General features: G+C 36.7%; 1 protein-coding gene across 1 annotated transcript in view; it reads right to left on the reverse strand.

Annotated features, from left to right (window-relative positions):
- The window catches only part of Gabra2 (gamma-aminobutyric acid type A receptor subunit alpha2), a 150,721-nt gene that overhangs the window by 57,623 nt on the left and 73,834 nt on the right, over nucleotides 1–19,264 (reverse strand). Inside the window, exons 5-6 of the mRNA XM_060380720.1 lie at nucleotides 9,136–9,356; nucleotides 7,064–7,146 (exon numbers count right to left, since the gene is read on the reverse strand). Of these exons, the coding sequence (XP_060236703.1) occupies nucleotides 7,064–7,146; nucleotides 9,136–9,356 (304 nt within the window). The remainder of the gene's footprint in view (nucleotides 1–7,063; nucleotides 7,147–9,135; nucleotides 9,357–19,264) is intronic.

Raw genomic sequence — 19,264 nt, forward strand, 5'->3', positions numbered from 1 at the left:
ACAAATCAACATTTTTAATGCTCACAGATTTAGAGGGAAATATGCCTTTGAATCTATAACTTTAAAATTATATGGATGAAGAGGTACAGGAGAGCTAATCATGAACATGAAAATATTTTCATTTGTACCACTTTGAAAGGAGACGAGTAAATTTCTCTTTAGAGCCAGTAAATGTCACTGTTTCCCAAGATGATTATAATATTCTCTAGGTGCCAAAGAAGCAGACAAAGATGTTGTGAGTTCAGTGTCCAAGTGGGTTCCATAGCAATGGGAACAGGGACTGCTTCTGACATGAACTGATTGGCCTGCTCTTTGATCATCATCCCCTGAGGGGGGATCAGCCTTACCAGGCCATAGAAGATGACAATGCAGCCACTCCTGATGAGACCTGATAGACTAGGATCAGAAGGAAGAAAAAGAAACCCTCCCTTACCAATGAACTTGGGGAAGCACATGCATGGAGAAAGGGGAGGAAGGGAGGGATTGGGAAAGGAGGAGGGAGGGAACTAGAGGGGGGATACAAAGTAAATAAAGTGTAATTAAAAATAAAATTAAATTAAAATAAAAAAAGAAGAAACAAAGATAGTCACGCAATTTAATTTGAAATTGTGACCTTCCATGAAATCAAAATTGTAATCTAAAAGTATCTGGTTTTCTGAACATTAAACTTATTTAGTTAGGAGATAATAACTTAAGTAATATTGAATGAAGGCATTTAAGTAGGACAATAAGAAATAATTGTAGACATTAAAAAATAAATTAGAATATTGTATAGTATCATGACATTATAAGTGCATTTTCGAACATCTCCACTTATAAGCTAACCAATGATCTCCAATGTACTTGTATAGCATTCCAGTTACGGATTAACAGAAAGAGGAAATGTAACATCATTGTATTTGACCAAATATAAAGAACTTATCAGAATAAGCTGCTTCTGGAGTTGAACAGAGGCTGCACATCTGGCATTAACAGCTCTCTATGATGATACTTCCTTTGCCTTGTGAGTCCTATTTTGCACCAGTTAAACTCTCCCTTCTTCTAGTCCCAGCACAGTGAGTCTCCTCACAACGGCAAGCAAAGGTGTGGACAATCCTGCTCTAGTGCCAACCTTTGGAGAACTTAGTTGTACTTTTGTATTTTATATGGCTGCTTGGGAGACAAAAACAATATGATGTGACAGTCTCATCTAGGGAGGAAAACAAGACCAGTTTTTTTTTTTTTTCTAGCATTATCTTTGCCTTCTGTTCTCCATAACATTTGAAATTTTCTTTCTTTTTCTATAAAGATATTTGCACATAATACCAGGGCACTAACATGGTCCTCCCACTGAACTCGAACTAAGGTGTGCGACCTAAATTGATTTCCATTCAAGTATCAGGTGCAGCACAAGAGATGTTAATATGTATGTCTGTCATTAGCTTTATGATCTTTTAATGACATTCAGTGTTATATGGATTTCTGAATATTGCTACCAATGTTAATATCAGTGATATACTCCTTATACTTATATATGGATTTATGCATCTTCAAATAAATTATGTTATATAAAACAATATTTGAAATAGGATTCTAAAAATAGTTGTAGCTATACATATTTATAGATGTTTGTACAATACTTTAATAGATAAATATATTTGAACATGTAAACTCTAGTTTTTTAAAGTCTAAGTTGCCATTTAAGTGAATTCAATTAAATAATCACTTGTGATGCCACTACAAACATTAAATAATAAGTTAGCAATGTAGGTAACTAAGCCTTCATTCGTAGATCAAGTGGATTGCTTTGTTTCCCTCAAGAGTAAACATGCTGCTTCCTCCTACAAAAGCATTTCCAATACTGCACAATTTAAAAGAGCAAAAAACATTGTTTGAATCTTCATATTACCACTAGATATCATTAACAGATTTTAAAGTCTAGAAGACTGATGATATTTATTTTTTAATTTTGTATTTAACTTTTATTAATTACACTTTATTCATTTTGTATCCCCCATAAACCCCTCTCTCCTCCCCTCCTGACCCCACCCTCCCTCCCCTTTCTGCATGCATGCCCCTCCCCAAGTCCACTGATAGGGGAGGTCCTCCTCTCCTTCTTTCTGATCTTAGTCTATCAGTTCTCATCAGAAGTGGATGCATTGTCATCTTCTGTGGCCTGGTAAGGCTGCTCCCCCCTCATGGGGAGGTGATCAAAGAGCAGGCCAATCAGATTATGTCAGAGGCAGTCCCTCTTCCCACTACTATGTAACCCACTTCGACACTGAACTGCCATGGGCTACATCTGTGCAGGGGTTCTAGGTTATCTCCATGAATAGTCCTTGGTTGGAGTATGAGTCTCTGGGAAGTTCCCTGTGTTCAAATTTTCTTGTTCTGTTGCTCTCCTTTTAAAAATTATGAGATGTATGTGGGCAAAGACTACCTGATTTAGTTCTGTAAGTGTTCTCAATTTGCTCCTGTTAAGGTAATAATTACGCTAACTATGTAAATTACATTCCATCTGCATATCTGACAATAGTCCATGAACACATTATAGAAAATGTATTGAACACATTTTCTCTATATGAATATAAAAAACGCATTTACTGAATTTGTTAACTAATAATCTATATGATCTGGTTTTGTATGTGTTTAGTATAGTGAAAGGACAAGAAATGGAATGTAATATAGTGCAGCTCAGAAGCATTCCCTTGTGCTCAGACCCTCAGGTCAGCCAGGAGGCCATCATGATGCTTATCAATAAAGTATGAATGAAGGAAAGAGGCTGGAGTCATAGCTTAGCAGTTAAGAGCAGGTATCACCCCTGCAGAGAAACAGTGTTTAGTCTCAGTATCCATGCTGGGTGGGCTCACAGACTCTTGAGACCCCATCTCCAGGTGATCTGATGCTCTCTTAGGCTTCTGTAAGCTTCTGCAGTCATGTGAATTTATCTCTCCCCCACACAACCCACAATTTCAAATTTTGAAGAAGAAGTTATTTTCGAAAGAAGAAAAATATTGGTTTAAAAATTGCTTTATAAACACAATGGAATACTACTCAGTTATTAAGAACAAGGAAATCATGAAATTTGCAAGCAAATGGATGGTACTAGAAAAGATCATCCTGAGTGAAGCAGCCCAGAGCAAAAAAGACACTCATGGTATATACTCACTTGCAAGTGGATATTAGACATATAATATAGGATAAACATACTAAAATCTATAGTCTTAAAGAAGCTAAACAAGAAGGACTCTAGGGAAGAGGCTTAATTTTCTTTCAGAAGGGCAAACAAGATAGACATTAGAAGTGGGAGAAGATAGAGAACAAGACAGGAGCCTACCACAGAGAGCTTCTGAAAGACTCTGATCGAGGTATCCAAGCAGAGGCTGAGACTCATAGCCAAACTTTGGGCAGAGGGCATGGAATTTTATGAAAGAACTGGGAGATAGAAAGACCTGGAGAGGACAGGAGCTCCACAAGAAGACCAACAGAGCCAAAAACAAACAAACAACAACAATAACAACAACAACAACAACAAACAGGACCCTTTGGGCCCTGCAGAGACTGATACCCCAACCATGCATGGAGATGACCTAAAACCTCTGCTCAGATGCAGCCCATAGACTCAGTCTCCAAGTGGGTTCCCTAGTAAAGGGAGCAGGGGCTTTTTCTGCACGAACTCAGTGGCAGGCTTTCTGTTCATCTCCACCCTCGGGGTGCGGGGTGCAGCTTTGCCTGGCCACAAAAAAGATAATGCAGCCAGTCCTGAAGAGACCTGATAGGCTAGGGTCAGATAGAAGGGAGATCTTCCTCCCCTACCAATGAACTAGGGGAGGGTTCTATAGATGGAATACAAAGTGACTAATTGTGATAAATAATAAATAAAAATTAAAAAAAATAAATGCCACATTGAAAGAAGGATTAGATATAGAGATTTTAATTTATTCAAATAACCTATGTTTGAATGTTAGTCTGCATTATACATTTTTATAATCACTTACTTAATAGTTGGTAGTCAATTAATATATTTCCAAATCATCTTAAGCTATTAACATTTGTCCTAGAAATATAAGCTTTCAAGGTGGCTTTTTTTTTTTTTGAGGCTAATGTTCAGAGTAACACTATACTTATTTTCAGAAAATTTCAAGTCAAATGAAACATTAAAAACATAAAGGTTTAAGATTATATGAGTAAAACAAGAATGAATTATAAATTTCAGAAATACAGAAAAGACGCTTCTTTCATTTAAGGAGAATGATAAAGTTCCAGAAATTCAGTTCTCTTATGGAGCTAGTACTTCTCAAAGAGAGCAAGAAATAACTACAAGATAATGTCATGGCTGATTCTGCCAAAACTTTCTGTGCCAGTATGTTAAGGTTGTTCTCTCGCCTCACACTGCTCGCCATACTGCTAGCACAGATGCCGCAAGCACCTGCTATACACAGAGATAAATACAGGAATGCGTAAACCGCTTGTGCAATGTGTCAGAACACGGATGCGAAGAAAGCAAAATAAAATTAATAACTACATTGAAAAATATAGGGAACAGAAACTTTGCATATTGACCACCATGCATTCTGCACAGAACAAACCGTAATAATCTCAGGCATCCGATATCCCATTACTTTGTAGCTGCGCTCTCTGAAGCTTCTAATTTGAGATCAAACACTTCTAAGCAAATTCATTTCACTTTCAGTATTGAGGCATCTGGCCATTGACATCTGATGTCATAGTAACAATAACTCATCTACTGGAAACACTTGTCCTTCTCATATCATTATGGCATCTTGCATAAATTCTTTTTGGTGCCAAGGCTTTTCAAGTTTCTCTTTAATGTCACTTATGCAATGCAAATGAGTTTCTCTGCTGCATCTGTTCTGGTTTTCTCAACACTGTGTTTACGTTGTATAACATGATTGACTATCTTAAATAATATTGGAAGAAATGCCAGTTTTGAAATGATGGTTCTCATGAGAACAAAGAAAGCCTTGTGGTTAAGCCCAGAGAAGGTTCTCAAAGAAAACTGAGATTCCCTCTTGCTACAAGAGTACACAAAGCATACAAGCCTCAACCTCTCCACAAAGCAGGAAGAAGAAGAGGGAGGAAGGGTGGAATTGGGAGGGGACGAGTGAGGGGGTTACATCTGGGATACAAAATGAATATATTGAAAGGATCATCCTGAGTGAGCTGTCCCAGAAGCAGAAAGACACACATGGTATATACTCACTCATATAGACATGTAATATAGGATAAACCTACTAAAATCTGTACATCTAAACAAACTAATCAAGAGAGAGGACTCTGACTAAAATGCTCAGTCCCAATCCTGAAAGACAAAGAGGAAGGAAATCAGAAGAAGAAAACAGGAAACAACCTAGGAACCTGCCACAGAGGGCCTCTGAAAGGCTCTACCCTGCAGACTATCAAAGCAGATACTGAGAATTATGGCCAACTGTTGGGCAGAGTGCGTGGATTCTTATGTAAGAAGTGGGAAATAGTAAGAGCTGGAGAGGACAGGAACTCCACAAGGAGAGCAACAGAACCAGAAAATTTGAACACAGGTCTTCCCAGAGACTCATACTCCAATCAAGTACCAGGCTTGGAGATAACCTAGAACCACTGCACAGATGTAGCCCATGGCAGTTTAGTGTCCACGTGGGTTCCATAGTAATGGGAAGAGGGACTGCCTCTGACATAATCTGATTGGCCTGCTCTTTGATCACTTCCCCCTGAGGGGGGAGCAGCCTTACCAGGCCACAGAAGATGACAATGCAGCCACTCCTGATGAGACCTGATAGACTAGGATCAGAAGGAAGGAGAGGAGGACCTCCCCTAACAGTGGACTTGGGGAGGGGCATGCATGAAGAAGGAGGTGGAAGGGTGAGATCCCAAGGGGAGGAAGGAGGAGCTTATGGGGGATACAAAGTGAATAAAGGTAATTATTAAAAATAAAAAGAAAAAAAAACATATAGTACTATATGCTATGTATGCTACCTGCCAATACAAATAATTTGCTAAATAAAATTAGATGTTTTAATATAAAAAATGAAAGTAATAAAATATAAATTAATTTAAAAAAAGAAAAGAAGAAAAAACAATAGAGGAATATGCCATGGTCAATAGAGGAATTGGCCATACATTTTCACTGAGTTTGTAGTTTATGAGAAGATACATTCTTTCTCCTTCAGTCGTACATTTAATCAGGTTAGACATGGGCACTTCTATTTATCCAGAAAAAGGAAAACTTGCAGCTGGTCAGAATGCACAAAAATGGTATATCAGAAAGAGCACTGCTTTGAAAAAGGTCAGGGAAGAAGGCATGTCCAGACAGAAGGAGGCTGCCTAACTGCACTGGTGAATTGGTCCTGAACGTGCCTGGAGTGTCCTGTGGGCCCAGGAAGATGACCTGACTTTGCCCTTTTCATTCTTCTATACTGTGAATGCTTATGCTTGGCATTGCGAATACAACCCAGTGACCTAGAGAATGGCCAGAGGCACAGAAACTTTTAGAAATAATCTATGTACAAAGAATATACTATCATGTAACCATCAAATGCTGTCATCTTCATTAAATGTATTCTAAGGGAAAAAAAAGAATTTCTTCCATCAGGCCAGTGGAAGATAGACCACTACACAGGATTCAGCTCTTTTTCTGACCTCTGTAGCGGGCTAATAAGAAGCAAGTAGTAGAATTTTTCATATATAATTCACTCTAAGATAAAAAACGATTTATTTTACATTTTCAAGATGCTAGCATGAGGAAAATATGAATAAATTATAGTACTGACTCTACAACAGCCTTGATTTAGTTTTATTCACAAACTAAAATGCAGAATTCTTTATTAATAATGAAAAGAAATGGTGATTTAAACTCTGAAAAAATCAAAAGAAATTAAAATACTTGAATGAACAAAAGGACATTCCAATTAGCTCCTCAAGGGCAATCATCATAGCTTTCACTTCTGCATACTATTAGTCAGTTTATGAAACATCCCATAATATGAGAAGGAACTGCACAATTCAACAGATATGTTGCCTACTGATGACTTTATTGATTAAAAAAATATAATTTCATCCATATACTTACAGCTTCCAAATTTCAGTGGGCATGAGTGAGCATCCATAGGAAAATCCTCCAAGTGCATTGGACATTCAGCTTGAACTGTAAGCCTAGAAGTCAAAATTCCACTCTTGATTTAAGTGCATTTGCTAGTCAAGATAAATCACTTGTTACTGTTTTTTTTTAACAGAATTAAAGTTTTACATTAGGCTTCAAGAGGTTTAAACACAATAAAGATAAATTATATATGTATTTGAAAAATGGTTTGCCATTAACATCCCTATCAATATTTAATAGCTGAAGATGCTTAAAGCTCTATTACGGAAAAGGACATCTTTTTTCTCATCTCATTAACTACACAGAAAAGTGGATGGAATACTTTAGTAAATGCTTCCTTAAAGTTAGGCAATTGTATAATATCTTGTTTTTATATAGGTAAATATGTGTTTAGAAATAGACACAGCTATAGATAGATGGATATATCTCCTAAAAGTATATTGTTCACATGAATTTCTACCTAAAAAAATGGATATAAACACATGAATATCAAAATATATTTTTATATCTGAATATAATATAACAAAGAGTAATCATAGAAGACCTGTTATGAAGAACACCTCTAATTATTTCCATTTCACATAAAAACAAAGTAAATAAACAGGAAGTAAGCTGAACAAGAAGGAAAATCTATTCTAATTAAGCTGAGAAAAGGGTGGTTGTCAGCCAACTCTGGCATAAGCTTCAAACAGCATTTAAATAGAGCCCTTTGTAATTGTCCCTAACAGTATATAAACAAAGCACCTTAATCTATTCAAATAAGTGGTTTAAGCATAAAACCATTAAGGCTGCAACATCTAAGTTTTGCAGTGTACCAAAATAGGGAAAAGAATAACCCAGTACTCCCATTGCATTATAGGTAATGGTCTTCCAGGAATCAGTACTTAACTCTTTTATTACCTGATACCACCAGGCACAACAGAAAGGAATTTTAATCAATGAAATCGAGTACTTAATTTTCATGTGGCGTTATAAGATATCAAATACGTAGAACATGATACCCGTAGGCATATAGCATCAATGGCAGCACTCCGATATTCAAACCCATCATTAAGCACTGACTTTTCATTCTACGTTACCTTACTAGGCTTAAGATTTTTTTTAATTCTCTTGTAATAAAGTGAATTTATTTTAAAATATTCACGAGAATGCATAAAATGTAATTGTAAGGATCAACATCTACACATATTTCTATGTTTTCTTTTTTTTAAGATTTATTTATTATTTACACAATGTTCTGCCTGCACACCAGAAGAGGGCACAGACTCATTATAGATAGCTGTGAGCCACTATGTGGGTGCTGGGAATTGAACTCAGTATCTCTGGAAGAGCAGCCAGTGCTCTTAACCTCTGAGCCATCCCTCCAGCCTATATTTCTATATTTTCGAGAAAGGACAAACTGTATGAAATTGAAGTTATGATTATTTTAAATCATGCAATAGGAATTTTATATGGTTAAGCATAACACATGATTGAAGATTAACCAATTTACTTAATACATAAAACGTATGATAATACAGATTAGAACATTCACTTAAAAATCACCAAAAATTGGATAGGCTACAGGATGGGATACAGAGAAGCAAATTTACATGCTTCTCTAAACAAATGTATAGTCATATACTAAACTTTTTTAATTAAAATGTAATTTGAAGAAAAGCAAAATATCAATTTTTAACAACCAAGAGAATCTTCAAGCTTAAAATTTTAATTCATTTTAAGTACATTTTTATTTACATTCGCAGACTTTTATGAAACCAAACATGAGCTATTTACTAATTTTAGGAAAATATTCCACTTGAGATATTTAAACTTACCTTCCCTAGCTTTTTCTTTTTTATTATTATTTTTATTTTTTACACTAATTACAGTTTACTCACTTTGTATCCAAGCTGTAGCCCTCTCCTTTATTCCCTCCCAATCTTACCTTCCCTCCCTCATCTCCTATACTTCTCCAAGTCCACTGATAGTGGAGGTCCTCCTCTCTAGCTTTTAAATGAATGATTTCATAGAGTCATTGGTAATATATCACATTAACATACCTCATGGTGTACAGCAGGGTTCCATCATCCTGGATTCGAAGGAGTTTGTTGGGCATGGTCATATTATGAGCCACTGACTTTTTCCCATTGTGGAAGAAGGTGTCTGGAGTCCAGATTTTGCTAGCCATCAAATTGTTAAGTCGGAGGATATTCATAGGACCTTTAAATTTTAAACGCTCATCTTTCCATTTTTGTCGAAAGAAAACATCTATCGTGTATTCCTGAAACATAAAATTACAACTCCTTTGAAAACAGTAAATATTTTAAAAACAATAAGGCTATAAAAAAATTCAAGAGACATTGTATTCTGGATAGTTTACAGGAAGCTGTATTGAGAGATGAACATACTTCAGAGAGATTAGTCCTTCTGGTTATCAAGAAATGTGGTCTCTTACAATGGTGTAGCATATGTCTATTTACACAACTGGCTACACATTCTTGAGAAAGAAAGGGACACATTTATTTTTTTTTTCCTACTCTCTGTTGAACAACATTTTCGAGGCAACTGCTGTATGTGGCACCTCATTTAGAAATGCCTCCTGGGGGGGGTGTATGAGTCTGTATGGGTCATTGTAGATTATTCCAATAATGGTGGAGCAGGCAGCATTCTGGCTACATAAAAATGTAAGCAAATGTAAGTAAATATACAGAAAAAAAAAAAAAAACAAGAGCTATTAAATGTTTTGTCAGATATACTGGAGATATCATACTCTGCCGACAGTCAATGTGTTGAATATCGTGTCTTTCCTTTTTTTTTTTTTAATTAGCAAATGGTGATATGCCATAATGTTAGCAAAGTATGATTTAGTAAATGATGAATTCAAAACCATAGTAGATGATTATTAAGTTGGTTGTGGGCAATACAAGAATTTTACCCAGATTGGATCACTTAGATTCTGTGTATTTCAAACAATCATCATGTGAAACATGCTTTAACACAACTGTACACACCAGCTCATGACTCCTCTGTTGTCAGTTATCAATATTTTAGGTTAACAGAACTGTGCTAATTACTCTCTCTTTCTCTCTCTCTCAGACACACACAAGCACGAACAAACATTTCAGATGAAATATATGCTTACAATGGTGTTCATTGTTATTGCTGACAGTCTGTTGGATGCCAGTATTTGTCACTGTCTATATGTTTGTGCAAACACACATACAAATAGAAATATTTGATTACACACTTCCAAATGTAAAAAAAAATCATCATATGCTTGAAAATAAGCATCTTAAAAAGTAGTTCCTTCACTTGAGTAAAATATTAAACGACAAATTTATAGCCTTTTATTACAAAATAAATACACTGTTTGGACTAGTGAAAATCAATTGAAAGTTGCCTAACGCTCCACCAAAATGTCTGGATGATAATGATTAGCATCAAAAACATACCAGAACAGCAACAGGAAATGAAGAGTGGGCCTGTGCTACGCTCCTAATATTCACCTGAACATTCCATAATACAATATTACCTTCACTCTTTATGGATCACATAATCACTATTTAGGGAATTTCATTTATTTTAAAATATAAAAGCTAGATTAAAAGATAAGTGTTTGTGTTATGATAATCATCCACACAAGTATTTATTTCCAATAGTATTATCTAAAACTCTGAAACATGTGACATTTATTTTTTAAAGGAAATTGAAGACATTTTAAACTTTTGCATAAAGCTTCAAATGTAATTTTTACACCTTTGGAAAACTAAGGTAGGTTTTGTATGATTCTGAGGGGTTTTGTACTTGTTGATGTGGTTAGTGAGCATATCCTGAAAACCAACCAAAAAGCAAGTATTAAAAACTTACAGGTACCAAGTTCAAGGATTATATACCCACTTATGAGTGAATATATACCATGAGTGTCTTTCTGTTTCTGGGTTACCTCACTCAAGATGAACTTTTCTAGTTCTCATCATTTGCCTGCAGTGACAGGGCCTCTGATCACCTCCCCGTGGAGGGTGCAGCCTTGCTAGGCCACTCAGGAAGTAAATGAAGGCAGTACTGATGAGACCTTATAGGCTAGGATCAGATAGATAGGGAAGAAGACCTCACCTAACAGTAGAGTAGGGGAGGGGGATGGGGGAGAAGAAAGAGGGGGTGGGATCAAGAGGAGATGAGGGAGGGGGCTACAGGGGGATACAAATTGAATAAACTGTAATACATGATAATAATAAAAAATTAAAAAAATAAGACTTTATAGCATACCAAGTGTTCCCATCAAATCTATTCAACAGGAAGAGTTGGATAGAGTTTGCCTCCTACTCCCACACGCCAAAGCTGTTTTATTCTAAGCAAAGCTAACAACCAACATTCCCTACTATTTCCTCAACAGAGTAAACTCTGGACAAGGTTGAGCAAAGAACTTTATTTTTCTGTGATCAGCTGGAACTGAAGCTGGTCTCTTTTTCTCTTGTTCAAAACTCTACAATCTCAGAAGACAATGATCATCATTCCTGTGTGTATGACGCTTTGGCTTTCAAGTATCTTACATATTTTCCAGCATGGGAGGGGGGCATTCGTATGTACTTTATATTATCTTGTTTCCAGGCACATAAAAATGTATAAAAAATATTATGAACCTGAGTAAGCATACTTGCTGTCAAAACCGAAGATAACCAGTTAGATTTCCATAACCCACATGATAAAGGAAAAAAAAATCATCAAGTTATGCTCTGAATTACACATGAATTCTCTTTCTGTCCCTCTCTCTCTTTTTCCCCTTTTTATAATCTATCTCTCACACAAAATCAATTAATTAATAATACTACAATCACCTTGTGATGCTTATCATAAAGATTAAAACTACCTCCTTTGTCTTACTCATTCTCAAGTATGTTCCCCTGGTATTGAAAGAAATTTTATTTTGAATTTGGCACTTATCAATCCCATGCATGAGTTTAGGAGTATAAATTACATGTTCTGGAAATTTATTTATTTTTTAATTAATTTTTTATTTTTTAATATTAATTAGAGTTTATTCACTTTGTATCCTAGCTGTATCCCTTTCTCTCATTCTCTCCCAACCCCACCCTCCCTCCCTCATCTTCTCTCTACCCCTTTCCCAGTCCACTGATAGGGGAGGACCTCCTACCCTTTCATATGACCCTAGCTTATCAGGTATCTTCAGGCTTGGATGCTAAGTCCTCCTCCTGTGGCCTAGCAGGTCTGCTCCTCCCTCGGGTGTGTGTGTGTGTGGGGGGGTGGTCAAAGAGCCAGTCATTGAATTCATGTCAGAAATAGTCCCTGTTCCCCTTACTGGGAAACCCATTTGGATACTAGCTACTATGATCTACATCCAAGCAGGGGTTCGAGGTTATATCCATACATGGTCCTTGGTTGAAGTTACAGTCTCACAAAAGACCCATGTTCCCAGATATATTTGGTCCTGGTAGAGCTCCTGTCCTCTCCAGGTCATACTAACTCCCTTTTCTTTCATATGATTCCCTACACTCTGCTGAAGGTTTGGTTATGAGTCTCAGTATCTGCTTTGATGCACTGCTAGGTAGAGACTTTCAAAGGCCCTCAGTGGTAGGCTCCTGTCCAGTACACAACAAGGACATTTGCTCAACCATGTTCATAGCAGCTTTATTCGTAATAGCCAGAACCTAGAAACAACCCAGATGTCCATCAACAGAAGAATGGATACACAAACTGTGGTACGTTTACACAATGGAATACTACGCAGCAATTAAAAATAAGGAAATCATGAAATTTGCAGACAAATGGTGGGATCTAGAAAAGATCCAGAAGGAGAAAGACACAGACACACAAGGTATATACTTACTTATAAGTGGGTACCAGACTTATAACATAGGACAAACATACTGAAATCTATACACCTAAAGAAGATAAACAAGAAAGAGGACCCTGGGTAAGATGATCAACCCTCACTTAGAAAGACAAATGAGATGGACATCATATGTAGGAGAAAACAAGTAAGAGGACTGGCAATTTACAAATGTATATAAATTCCATTCTTAGCTGTATAATTGACAGTATTGACTTATAATCTACATAAAACTTGGTTTAATTTTTACCATCAAAAAGCACTATTTTGGAATATTATGTCACAACCTACATCTTTCCATGTCCTTAAATATTTCCTCTGTTTACAGTCTACCATTGTCACAATCTCACTGTGTACATTCTTTTGAACCTTGCCACACGAAATTATGAGAGCTAGTTGCATGACTAGTGTAAATGACTCAGAGTGTCATCTGGCAGATGTATGTAATTTTTGAAATTAGTAGAGTTCACCTTTCTTTTAAAATATTTTGACATTTCATTAATTGTGGCTTTATTTCATTTACTTTTTTTCTATTTTATGTTGTCTGCTTTTTGTAGCAGTATGAAAATAATTTATGTATTCTGTTATACAGCATGTAAGGAAATATATAACTCTAAAATAAATAACACAAATGTATACCACCTTTCATGGTTATATTCATAATAGTCCTTTAAAATGAACTACCTTTACATTTAGGCTTTCATCCACTGAATTACTGTGTGTATGAGATAAAAGAAAATTTCTTTACTGTCAAATTGAAGATACTTAGGAATTTCCATTTTGGCTGTTCTCAATTTCATATTGGAAAAATTATGACTATATTTTTGTATTTACAAATGCATTAGTTTATCATGTTTATGCTTTACAATTTATTTTAATCCTACCATTATTAAAATATGGGGCTAACAAGAATTTAGAATGTACTAAAAATTTTAGGTCAAAGGTTTTTGTTGTAGAATCTAGCCATCTCTACATTTTATGATGATTCTGTTTACTTGACATTTATTGTTATATTAGTCCTGGGCATATTTCCTTGCTATATTGTTTTTAATGGACACAACTGAAATGATGAGACTAGAAGAGTCTTCATGAGTGAGATGAATTAGTACAAACAGAGAGATAGCAATAATATTATAGAAAAGGAATCATAAAAGAAAATACATATACATTTGTGTATGGTGTGTATATGTGTGTGTGTGGATGAGTACATGCACACATTTTCAAGTGTGCATGCAATCAAAATATAAGGAGAGTATTAAACTACCAGAGACTTGGAAAGTACAAAGATGTCAACCATGTCAGCTAGTGTTCAAAGATAAGGAAATATTAGGATTAGAAAGTGCAGAAAATTCTGTAGCTTTAAAGCCTAGCCTCTTGTTATTGACCCCGCAGTTTTGAATGAAGCCCTGTGGGCCACCTCTTCTGGTCACACACTGATCTTAGCTGAGTCGGCTTTTGTGGAGCAGAGGACCTCTGGCTCATTAAGATGCTGTCCCATAAGAACATATGGGCAGCTCAGCTTGGCTTTGAGTGTATGAACCTTTCTCAACCTCCTCCAGGAAGCATGGGTCAAAAAAGTGTACCTTTTCATTCAATGAGAAGAGCACAAAACAAAACCAAAAACCCATCCATTGTTCATGATATGTCTCCTGGCAGCTGTAGATCACACACTTGAGTTGCAGAGTTGGAGATGATTCCTTTCTTTGGGGAATAACTATAGAGTTAAGTATAAAAGAACATAACGTGTGAAAAACTAGGGCCAGTATAACACTGTTACAACCCAGGACACTAACATTCTGTGTAGAAAATAGTAAAATGATGCTGGTGAATGAAGTTTCAGGATATCTGAAATTTAAATGAAATTCCTTTTTTTCTGATCTTATAGATGGATCAGATTATAATCGTATGCATGTCACTTTAAGTAAATACACTGCATCTAATTAAAAAGCAAGCCTTCAGTTCATGTCAGAGATAGTCCCTGTTCCTATTACAATGGAACCCACTTGGATAATGAACTGCCATGGGATACATCTGTGCAGGGGTCTTAGGTTATCTCCATGCATAGTCCTTGGTTGGAGTATCAGTCTCAGGAAAGACCCCTGTGCTCAGATTAATTACCTCCCCTTGGGGGAAAGCAGCATTACCAGGCCACAGAAGAAGACAATGCAGCCACTCCTGATGAGACCTAATTGACTAGGATCAGAAGGAAGGAAAAGAAGACCTCCCCTATCAGTGGACTTGGGGAGGGGCATGCATGCAGAGGGTGGAGGAAGGAAAGGATTGAGACAGGAGGGGGGTGGAAACCACAGGGAGGATACAAAATGAATAAAGTATAATTAATAAAGGAAAAAATTAAAAATAAATAAATAACAAAATGCAAAAAAAAGCAAGCCTTTAAGTAGAATTCTAATCAAATTAGAATGGTAGTATATGAACTAAAACAGGTATATTTATTTATATGTTGTACAAAAATATTAAAATTTTCATTCTTATGCTAAACAACCTTGGCCATCATAGAGATGCAAATAAAAATGACCCTGAGATTTCACTTTACACCCATCAGAATGGTTAAGATCAAAAACTCAAGTGACAACACATACTGGAGAGGTTGTGGAGAAAGGGGAACCCTCCTCCATTGCTGGTGGGAATGCAAACTTGTACATCCACTTTGGAAATCAATCTGGCACTTTCTCAGACAATCAGGAATACTGCTTCCTCAAGATCCAGCTATAGCACTCCTAGGCATATATCCAAAAGATGCTCAAGTACACAACAAGGACATTTACTCAACAATGTTTGTAGCAGCTTTATTTCTAATAGCCAGAACCTGGTAACAACTGAGATGTCCATCAACGGAGAAATGGATACAGAAATTGTGGTACTTTTACACAGTGGAATACTACTCAGCAATTAAAAATGAGGAAACCATAAAATTTGCAGATAAATGGTGGGATCTAGAAAAGATCATCCTGAGTGAGGTATCCCAGGAGCAGAAAGACACACATGGTATATACTCACTTATATATGGGTACTAGACCTATAAGACAGGATAAACATACTGAAATCTGTACACCTAAAGAAGATAAACAAGAAGGAGGACCGTGGGTAAGATTATCAACCTTCACTTAGAAAGACAGCTGGGATGGACATTGAAAGTAGGACAAAACAAGTAACAGGACAGAAGCCTGCCACAGAGAGCCTCTGAAAGACTTTTCCTAGAAGTGTATCAAAGCAGATGGTGAGACTAATAACCAAACCTTCAGCAGAGTGCAGGGAATCATATGAAAGAAGGGGGAGTTAGTATGACCTAGAGGGGACAGGAGCTCCACAAGGACCAAATATATCAGAGCACAGGGGCCTTCTATGAGACTGTTTCTCCAACAAAGGACCATGCATGGATATAACCTAAAACACCTGCTCTGATGTAGCCCATAGTAGCACAGTATCCAAGTGGGTTCCCTAGTATGGGGAACAAGGATTATTTATGACATGAACTTAGTGACTGGCTCAGTGATCTTCCCCCCACCCCACCCCGAGGGAGGAGCAGCCTTGGTAGGCCAGATAAGGACATTGCAGTCAGTCCTGAAGATACCTGATAGGCTAGGGTCAGATGGAAGGGGAGGAGGACCTTCCCTATCAGTGGACTTTGAAGAGTGCAGGGCAGAGATGAGGGAGGGAGGGTGGGTTTGGGAGAGAGAAAGGGAGAGGGCTATGGCTGGGATACAAGTGAATGACCTGTGATTAAAATAAAATAAAATAATTTTCCTTCTTCTGTAGCACTAATATATAACCTATATAAAGCCTTATATAAAGTCTTGGCATAAGAAAATCACCGTGTGTGTATGTTCTGTAGTATAATACTGACAGCTTTACTATATCCATTTTTATATTTAATTTTGTTTATAAGCTTGCCCATAGAGGAAAGAAAGCAGTAATTGAGAATGGTTGAGTGATGGTCTTCCTTTCAGTGGACAGTGAGTGCCAATTTATACTATATACTTTTGATTTAACTAACTCAATTGAAGGAAAAAAATGTCTTTTACAAACTAAAATTGAGTGAGTTGTCCCAGAAGCAAAAAGACACACACGGTGTATACTCACTCATATAAACATACAACATAGAATAAAACCACTAAAATCTGTACATCTAAATATACTAAGCAAAAGAGAAGACCCTTACTAAAATGTTCAATCCCCATCCTGAAAGGCAAAGAGGATGGACATCAGAAGAAGAAGAAAACAGGAAACAACCTAGGAACCTGCCACAGAGGGCCTCTGAAAGCCTCTGCCATGCAGACTGTGAAAGCAGATGCTGAGCCTGATGGCCAACTGATGGGCAGAGTGAATGGAATTTTATGTAAGAAGTGGGAAATAGCAAGAGCTGGAGAGGACAGGGTCTCCACAAGGAGAGCAACAGAACAAGAAAATTTGAACACAGGGAACTTCCCAGAGACTCATACTCCAACCAAGGACTATTCATGGAGATAATCTAGAACCCTGACAATGCAGCCACTTCTGATGAGAACTGATAGACTAAGATCAGAAAGAAGGAGAGGAGGACCTACCCTGTCAGTGGACTTGGTGAGGGGCATGCATGCAGAAAGGGGGGGAGGGGGGACCGGGAGGAGAGGAAGGAAAGGCTTATGGGTGGATACAAAATGGATAAAGTGTAATTAATAAAAGTTAAATATAAAAATAAATAAATAAATAAAAGATACCCTAAAAAATATTACCAAATTGCATTATACAAATGGAAAATAGAAATATATGCCAGTCTGTGCCTTCATAAGAAATTTTAAATGATAGATTATCCATAAAAATTATAAGTGTAAATTACTGATAATTGTGAATGATACTATTCAAAATATTGGTCTACATACACTCTGTTTAAAGCTAAGCTTAATTTGTTTTACTTATTTTTTAATGCTGAAAGCCTTATTTCCAAATATTATCTTGTGATGGGGGTAATAGTGATAACAAAATTTACAAGTATTTCACTTAGATTATTTATTTAGAACTTTATTTATTATTTATTTATTATTTATTCATTCATTTATTTAGTTAGAAGGAAAGCTAATAATGCTTTGCTTCTGCTGATGGTAAGGTACTTTTTATTTCTGTCCATGCACAAATTAACCACAACTCAATATTAGTGAGCACTGCTCACTAATGAAAACACACAAATGATTTTGGTGTAAAATCACATATAGCAAAATTCATTCATTTGTAAGTTCCTGTCCATCTACTAATGAGTCTATTCAATAAAATGGATTTCTTAGTAAAACAATATGAACAATTACATTTCCCTGATGGCTAATGAGGATGAGCATTTCTTTAAGTGTTTTTCTGCCATTCGATATTCCTCTGTCGAGAATTCTCTGTTTAGCTCTGTTCCCCATTTTTTAATTGGATTACTTGGATTGCTGCTTTTCAGCTTCTTTAGTTCTTTGTATATACTGGATATTAGTCCTCTGTCAGATAAAGGGTTAGTGAAGATGGATCAGATGAATGGGGAGGAGGTCCCCCCCATCAGTGGACTTGGAAAGGGGCACGGTGGAGATGAGGGAGGGAGGGAGGGACTGGGAGGGAATGAGGGATCGGGACACGGCTGGGATACAGAGCTAATAAAATGTAACTGATATAAAAAATAAATAATAAAAAAATAAAAAAAAGAATTTTGATCACCAAAAAAAAAAAAAGTCACTACCTTTACCTTCTCTGTTCAACAAAATAAACTAATATTCACTCCCCCCCAAAAAAATATGAACAATTACATTGTTTTATTAAATTCTAATATTGGGTAATATTTAATTTTGAGTAAGAGTGTTTTATTCATTTCTTTCTTTTCTTTTCTACTTTTTTAAAAGTTTATTAATTTTTTATTCACTTTACAACATCCTACTTGTTGCCCTATCCCTCCTCCCCTCTGTCCCACCATCCCTTCCACTTCCTTCCCTCTGCCCCTTCAGCTATTCCACAGAAAAGTGGAACTTCCTTTCCCATTCACTCCAGCTCATCAAGTTGCAATGGGGCTAAGCCTGTCCCTTTCCAATGTGGCCTGACAAGGCAGTCCCTCCTGGGGGAAGTGATGAAAAAGTAGCAGATGAATCCATGTCAGAGGTAGTCACCTCTTCCCTTACTAGCAGACACAAATGAAGCTTAAGTTGGCCATCAGCTACATCTTTGTAGGGGTTGATGCTTCAGTATCAGCAAACCTCTCTGGGCCCTGGTTAATTGGTTCTTTTGGTCTTCTTGTATAGCTCCTGTCAGTCCTCAGTCCTTTTCTCTTTCTTCCCACTTTTCCCCAAGACTCCATGATCGTTGCTCAATGTTTGGTCGTG

The sequence above is a fragment of the Meriones unguiculatus genome, chromosome 3 (assembly GCF_030254825.1).
Source record: "Meriones unguiculatus strain TT.TT164.6M chromosome 3, Bangor_MerUng_6.1, whole genome shotgun sequence".
Classification (NCBI taxonomy): Eukaryota; Metazoa; Chordata; class Mammalia; order Rodentia; family Muridae; genus Meriones; species Meriones unguiculatus.